The sequence below is a fragment of the Vespula vulgaris genome, chromosome 13, assembly GCF_905475345.1.
Source record: "Vespula vulgaris chromosome 13, iyVesVulg1.1, whole genome shotgun sequence".
Taxonomy (NCBI): Eukaryota; Metazoa; Arthropoda; class Insecta; order Hymenoptera; family Vespidae; genus Vespula; species Vespula vulgaris.
Genome location: NC_066598.1, coordinates 833258 through 841273, shown reverse-complemented (window position 1 = coordinate 841273; position 8016 = coordinate 833258). Strand labels below are relative to the sequence as shown.

General features: G+C 39.6%; 1 protein-coding gene across 1 annotated transcript; it reads right to left on the bottom strand.

Moving 5' to 3' along the window:
- Nucleotides 1-573: 573 nt before the first annotated feature.
- Nucleotides 574-2243, bottom strand: LOC127068526 (ras-related protein Rap-1). Its single transcript, XM_051004808.1, has 3 exons — nt 2149-2243; nt 1026-1461; nt 574-873 (listed from the first exon to the last, which is right to left on the bottom strand). Exons 1-3 carry the CDS (start codon nt 2241-2243, stop codon nt 574-576), a joined length of 831 nt encoding a protein of 276 aa, XP_050860765.1.
- Nucleotides 2244-8016: the final 5773 nt, after the last annotated feature.

The following is an 8016-nucleotide window of genomic DNA, read 5'->3' as shown; positions in this document are numbered from 1 at the left end:
TATTTTATATTTACACCATCTGTTAAGATATATACTATGTATAGATCGAAAGTTGCTACGTTATATAGTTTATCCTGCATACGTGTATATGTGTGTGTATATGTGTGTATCCTATCGTGTAAGTTGGTCAATAAGTTTCATTACCGATAAATAAATTGTATTAAAGATGTGAAAGTTCGTAATTCGATCAAACGATACTAGATCTACCAATGATTACTCTATAAAATAAGAAAACAACAAAGGACTTTTAAAGCGATCGACATAGATTAATTTTTGTCGAGAAGTTAGAAAAGGTGACGGTCATCGAGATAGGATTATGTCTTCAAATAGAATATATTTTTTAATTTTGCCAAAAGAAATAGAAATTTCTGCGTAAAGCAGACATATAACTTACGCAGATGCTTTTACATGTCTTTTGAAAATTCTTTCTCGTTATAAATCCCGTTTAAAAGCTTAATCCTACGTTCGATTATGTTGGCGAAAGACGAACTTGTGTACCTATGTAATTGAAAGATTCGAAAAGAAAGAGACATTGTTGTAGGATCGTATGTATCGAAGGAACACTAGGAACTCTTACGATAGAATACAAGAATTTCTCTTTGATTCAGCGCGCTCGCGTATTTGTTGCAAGTGTTGCAGCTGCGCCGGTGATGGTACGTGCGCGCTGCTACTGCGAGAATTCAAATGCGGAGGCGGTGGTAAGGATTGACGGCGTCGTCGTCGTAATGCAGGACTCAGATTATATTTTAGCTTTGCCTGTAATAACAATTCTTTAAAAACTTGAGAGATATTCAAATTATCTTTTGCAGATACTTGAACGAAACCGTTTTCCCACTTGGCGGTGACTAATTCTCTGGTACTCTCGCTCTCTACCTGTAAAAACGCACGTATCAATGGCTCATATTATTCATTTTTCTTTCGTACTCCTTAGTTATTAGAGCTAGATAGATAGATAGACAGACAGATAGATAGATATAAAGATAGAGATAGAGAGAGGGAGAAAAAGAGGAAAGATATAGATTTACCTCTTGTTCCTTCTCGACGAGATCCAATTTGTTACCTACAACAACGATAGGTACTACTCCTTTCGTATTCAATATCAATGCCCTCAACGTTTTCACTTCGTGAAAGGTATTGACATCGTTTACATCGTAGACTAAGACAAACGCGTCGGCAGATTTGATGGAAAGATCTCTCATTGCTGGAAACTCGTACGAGCCGGACGTGTCCAAGATGTCAAGAGTAAGGTGAATACCGGAAACGTTAAAATCCCCGTGATGCATTTCCTCAACCGTGCGCTTGTATTTTGGTGTGAAAGTACCATAAAGAAATTGGTTGATTATTGCCGATTTGCCGACCTTTGCAGCACCCATCACAACGATTTTGTGTCTTACAGAACTTTCGACCGATTTTCCTCCATCGCCGCCACCGCCGCTGTCCGATTCCGATAGTCTTTCGCTTCTGGAATTACAGAGCGATTATGATAATATAACTTTGATCTAATTCAATGTTCTCCCTCTTGTTTATAACTTTGCAATGATAGATGCAAGATCACGTTCGATCGTACAAAATAATATCTCTGAGAGAATCGTACTAACGAACGTTGAAGATCTCCACAAAGTGCGCTCTATTGAATGCGCGTATTGTACAGAGACGTCCTGATTTCTCTTACGAAACCAGAATGGTGTGGTTCGCCTTCAAATAGGGAGAAACATAGATCGGAGAGATGGAAGAGGAAGAGAGAGAGAGAGAGAGAGAGAGAGAGAGAGAGAGAGAGAAGCTTGGTCCAAGGCTTTCATATGCACCAGATAACGGCTGTCTCACCGACTTCGTCTTCGTAATCATCTATGCTTATTACGAAGAAGATACAGACATGATTATTACCGACTGCACAAAGGAGAAAGATCCGGAGAAAGTGGAATTCGGTCCCTCTTCTCGCTAAGACTCCTCGCGATATTAAAGCTCGAATCTTTTTTCTTTTTATCTAGAAATTTGTGAAAAAAAGAAAAAAAAGAAGAAAGAAGAAGAAGATGAAATTAAATGAAAAGTAATTAATAGATAGGAAAGAAAAAGGATCAGGGCGTATAAACAGGTGTATCGATACAAACAAAGTATAAACGAACGTACGAATCAAGAGATTCCACTCACCTAACGTTCTTCGTCGTTCCATCTTCCTGTCCTTCCTTCAACGATGACGGCTGTAGACTGAATCGACGTCGAAAATGATGACGACCCTTCATCATTTGTACCGAAAATTTCCTGCCATAACAAAGCGTAGAAAAAGAATACGTCAGACGCACGCACAGTTTTCTTTCTTTTTTTTCGAGTTCGTTAACCGCAATTCGTTTCTGGAAAATTTCTCAAAGAACTGGGGCAAAGTACGAGAATGAAGAGGGTAAATAGACGTCCACCTTTAAGACGACTCTTTTTCTCCCTTGGTTAATGATATTTCCTTAAGACGCGCGAGGATAAAAGACGACGAAGAGAAAAATAAAATTAAGGCGAATTTAAATTTCCTTGTATCAACGAGCGTTCGATTATTCGCTTTCTTATAAATTCAATCGAGAACTTTGGATTTAAGAAGGAAAGAAAATTCTATTTGAAGGAGAAATGTTTTCAAAGACTTTTTGCTCACCCTCTCTTTTTCGTTTTGTCGCTTCTTCGATAATATGTATGCATCGACGCACGAACTTGACTCGCCTGCAGAAAACGCTTTTCCTCGTGCGATCGATAGCAAAGAGTAACGCAATTTCCATCGAGATAACAGGCGTACAAGAACAAGGACCAGTACACGAGATTAATCACGCTCGATAAGGACAACGCGATCGATGAAAGCTTCCGATAAATGCTATGCGACCGATTGCAAGTATCCCTTTCATTCCCTCCTATTTCGTTTGAAACGTTCCGTTAACGTATCAAATGTTCGAAATTTTTTCAAGATTTTCCAATAATGATCAAAGTTTAAACAATTTCAATCTATCAAACGATACGTTCGAACGGCTTGAAGGCATGTACATTGGAGTTTATGTACATTTTTATTCCTCTGACGCACGTCTGTTATAATCGATTAGTTCGACGTTAATTAAATCGAATAACAGAGCTTGCGGTGAAACGAACGGTAAACGTTTCGGACATTAAAAAGTCAGTCGAGCGATTCTCTACGAGATGAGGACGTCTTCGTTCCGTTGAAAAATCTATTTGACGTTCAAATTCGATCGAATTGATCTACATCTACATAGATAAATGCTTTCTTTAATAAAAATTTCTTTGAAAGTACTCGAGTCATCGGTTTCTACGATCCTCCGACTCGACTACTCGAAGGACCTCTTTGAAAGGAAATGAAGAGGAAGAGAGAGAGAAAGAGAAAGAGAGAGAGAGAAAGAGGAAGAGAAAGAGATTGGGCGTCGTAGTCGGCAGGACGTCGCGACGCCACGGCTGCTTTAGGAAAAGAAAGATCGACCAATGCATGCGGAAGGAAAAGAAAGAAACGCGGGAAACAGACCCCCCACGTTGTTCACTCGTTTTCACCATTGGCGATGTCCTTGTTGCTATCGCGTCGTCGCCGTCGGTCTTTTTTTTAACCCATGTAAACCAAATCGAAAGACGAAAGTATTGTACCTAGAAAAGCCGACAGAACGGAGCCGACGGTCGCTACAGACAAGTCTTCCAACTTCCGAGCGACTTGCTTCCTCCGGTCGTTGCTCCACTTAACGTGCACGCGTCTTTACACTTATTCGCACACGCGCTCGATGATTGCCGTTCGATACGTGACACCTTCGAGCTTTTACCTACCTACCTACCTACCTACCTACCTATCTATAGAAGCGAATAAAGCATTTAGCAATTTAGCATTTAATATTTTCAAGAATCGAGGACCATAAATCATTATCTTTATTTCTTTGCAATCGGGAGCAACGACTCGCAAGATTCTTTACTTACGGTCTATCGCACGTGATTTATCTCGCGCCTCGTTAAGCAGATTCGAGCAGCGAAAAATATATTCTGGCATCTCTTACCAGGGCAAATCGATTTAATGTCAAAGAGGATACGAAGCTAAACCAGGAAGATTCTATAAAACGGAGTCGAAAACTTTCACACATGCCTGTAGACACACAAGTATGAGATACGAAACGACACAAGGGGCAAATTTAAATAAGAAACTTTCACGTGGCGGACGTGCCTCAACATAAATGTAAAGGAACGGTACGTTCGAGAGACAAAAGATAAGAGGAAAGAAGGTAAAAGAGAGACAGAGAGGGAGAAGAGAATATAGATACTTGATAAAGAACACTTAGCTTTTCTCTTCCACGCTAATAAACATCCGAGAAAATCTCAGAGATGTAATATCGTGCGGCAAAAGAGGAGTTTGTTTAAATTCCGTTGAAACATTGGCAGACTCTACATTTGGATTTATTCCAACCACCCAAATTTGCAATGCTATGCATCGATGTATTCGCACGGACCGCGCAACGACCGCAGAGTTGGCCAAGATAAAACGGGTCAACTGTTCCACAGCGATCGTCTATGGTATTAGTGGTAGTAGAAGGTTCCTTAGAAGAGCAAACTTTATAGAGCGACGGATAAGGTCGTTGTTCGAATTTTCTTTGAGAGAAAGAAAAGACTCGAGTTGGCTCGAAGAAGACGCGATTCTTTCCCATGGAATAATCGAACGTGCGTCGATTTAGTTTCAAGAGACGTGTAGAAAATTTTCAAACTTTCAAACTTTCTTTCAGAAACTCCTATTCTTTCGAATAACTATTTCTTCTATTTTCAACATTCTTTCGTTTGCACCGAATCATTATTATATTTGTCCGTACGTAGCTACGTGTATATACGCTGCGTTGGCAAAATGTACGCGAGACCGAGATGGGGTAATGTCCGTTGGCGTAAACACGTTGCGGGCAAGAGGCTATATTATCGAAAGAGGTGAATGGAATGAGAGAAATCGGCCGATCACCCCCTATCCGCCTTCCGTGGATTTGGGTTAAAACCACGGTGCTATAACGCTGACCAATGCATCGACGCAACTACGATGACGCCTGATAAACATTTTGCTAGGTAGGTATGCGAACGCATAAATTTTAGATATTATTAATGGTACGACACGCGGATGCCTCTTTATTTAGAGAAGAGCATCGATGTCTCTCTGATATTACGCGCGCGATGTAAAGCAGATTTTTGCCAAGCCCTATTACAAAAACGTACCGACTTTATTAAAATGCTCTCGATAGAAGATTACTACTTTTACGATAGTTCTTTTTACTTTCGATCCTAAAGATTTCCAATTGATTTATCTTTCTTTTCGTATCGAATGCAATAAGCAAATTGAATAAAAAAGATTTCTTTCTTTTCTTCTCGTCGTTCCTAGTAGTACTCATCGTGTGTCGTATCTGCGTTCGTATATGCATATCCGAAAAAGCATAAATCTCAAGGCCTACTTTCCATAATCCATTTTTCGTTGGACATCGAAGCACCGATTCGTCGTCTCCTTTCGTATTCGTCTCGATGGCGAATACGAGATGCGATGCGACGTGCCGCCATGGGATTTCAATTCCCACGGTTACTTTCCAACTTTTTACCTTGTCGTCCGATTCGAAAGAGCCACACGTTCCGACTTTTGACGATGATTTATGCGAATGATCATTCCTGAACCGGAAATGTAAGCAGAATCACGCTACAAAAAATGGTACAGGAGGAATCTCGATGTTCGCGAAAAAGAGAGAGAAAGAGGGAATGGATAATGCAGTGATGTTTCTTGACTTTTTAATTTTAATGAATATCGAGCGAGTACCTTTGAGACTCATTTCTTACAGTTAACTTATCCAGTATGTAATATCAGAAGATTAGTGAACAGAATAAATTATCCTGACCCTCTTATTATACAGACGGAGATAAGCAAAGTTCGTAGATAAATACATCCGGTAATGGTAAAGTTTCCGTACCAATTAAAAATTCCGCATTCGTTCGGGTTCGTTCATGTGAAATGTTAAAACATGGTAAACGTTAGTCTAATGATAATGTAGGACCGTGTCTTTACTTTTCGTCCATTTCGTTTGGTTCTGCTTTTAGTATTCTTTCCCTCCTCTTCACATCATCTTTTTACCCTCTTTACACCCACTTTCCACCTTCTTTCATTTCTATCTCTCCCTGCCTCTATCTCTGTTTCTTCGGCACTAACGTCGAAAGTTATGTAGGTTACACATCGTTACGTGAAATAACTTTCTGGATAGTAGGTACTAGACGAGTCTATGGCAAGTAGAAAACCAACTACCTCCACAACTTTGCCATTCTATACTTCATAGAGCCGTACTAAAGCGCGAATATAGCGGTTTAACCGCGTAACTTCAACATGTGCTTACAGAAAACGAAAACTCATTTCTAGTAAATGTCAGAGTTTACCATTTCAACTTGTTGGGTATAGTTGACAAGGTGTTCCTTATATACGATATTGAATTTTAGGAAAATATTCTATTAAACGAGAAAGTTAAAAACGTTGAGAAAGAAAAGAAAAAATAATACCCGGTATACTTGCTGGTAGTTTGATAAATTTTGTTTATAGAAATAATCAGATCTTCGCGATTGAAACTCGTTAATCAAAACTTTTGTTACCTCGTATCGTTTCCTTTCTCATTAAATATTACATTTTCTGTTACATTCGATGCATTTACTTGCAATACCGTAGGAGTTAAGTATATGTATCTAGAAAAAACATGTACTTACATATATATATTTATATAAATACGTATACATGTTGATATTTTTACAATAGATAATTCATAATTCGATCATAAGTATTAGATAGATAGAATCAATCAACTCATTTGACATTGTTTCTATTACTTGCCTCTAGATGGTCAAGGACCGGCAGCGGTTCCTGGTTAACAGGTGTAAACTGAGATTCGGCCGAAGCGCGGGAAGCGTCAAGATGATCTACTTGACAGTATTCGTGACTCGGTACACCGATTTCTCTCCCTCTTATTTTCTTTCTCTCTGTCTGTCCGTCTGTTTGTCTGTCTGTCTCTTTCTCTCTCTCTCTCTCTCTCTCTCTCTCTCTCTATCTGTCTGCCTGTTTGTCCGTCTGTCTCTCTTTCGTTTTCTTGTCAAATTCGTGAGAAAAAGCTGATCAATGTCTCCAACGTAGAAAATTTGAAAGGTGTCGAAAAAAACTGGTTGATATAAGATATTTGTCTCTCAAAGATATCGCACGTTATCCACGTCGCGAATCTCCTTGCACGTTCCTCACTCGGCGAACGAACTCGGTGGAACGAACACGGCAATGCGGTCGAGCTAGCTCTGTCCGGTACTTCGGTACCGTACCGCCGCTGCCGGGTGCTATCTTCGATGCTTTCCTACGGCGTCTGCGCTCTCGTAACCTTCCAACCTTCCAACCTTCCACCTGTCCACCTACATCCATCCCCCGCTAGAATCCCCAACGTGTTTTAGAACGAAGTCACGCTAGCTCTCTCCTCCCTTTTCCATAAGCACTCGAATACTCATGCTCTATTCGCTAAGAAGCACCTGCCAAACTACCTCAGGTCAATCTGTCTTATACTTAGCTAGATATATTCTTTGAACTCATCTTTTAAACATTTTTATTCGTCTCGAAGAAAGAATTTTATAGTTCTTGGGATTCTTTTCTATTCTCTATTTCAGTGGAAAATGTCAACACCTCCTGAGTTATTTTAATCAAAGGATAACAGAATCGGTTCGAAAGAAACGTAGACATAACAACGTTATACCCTTTTAAATCGCTACTCCGAAAGAAATGTGCCGGTGGGTAGAAATGTGAGAGATCGGTGATGTAAGAGATAATATACTCTATGAAAATATCTCGAAGAGATACATTTATGATAAACGTTTGCACGATTATGCCGGTATTATGCCGTATGTAAAGATCGAGATAGAGACCATTCGCATTCGCTTACGAATATTGCAAGAAATTTTCAAAATTTGTTTCTACTTGTAATAAGACGGCGTTAGAAGATTTTTCAATCTCGAAAGACGCAATAAAACGAG

Coding starts and splice junctions, on each gene's coding strand:
- LOC127068526 (XM_051004808.1), bottom strand. CDS start 2,243: ATGATGAAGGGTCGTCATCATTTTCGACGTCGATTCAGTCTACAGCCG. Junction 1,462..2,148: donor GGAACGACGAAGAACGTTAG/GTGAGTGGAATC, acceptor CTGTAATTCCAG/AAGCGAAAGACTATCGGAAT. Junction 874..1,025: donor TCGTCGAGAAGGAACAAGAG/GTAAATCTATAT, acceptor GCGTTTTTACAG/GTAGAGAGCGAGAGTACCAG.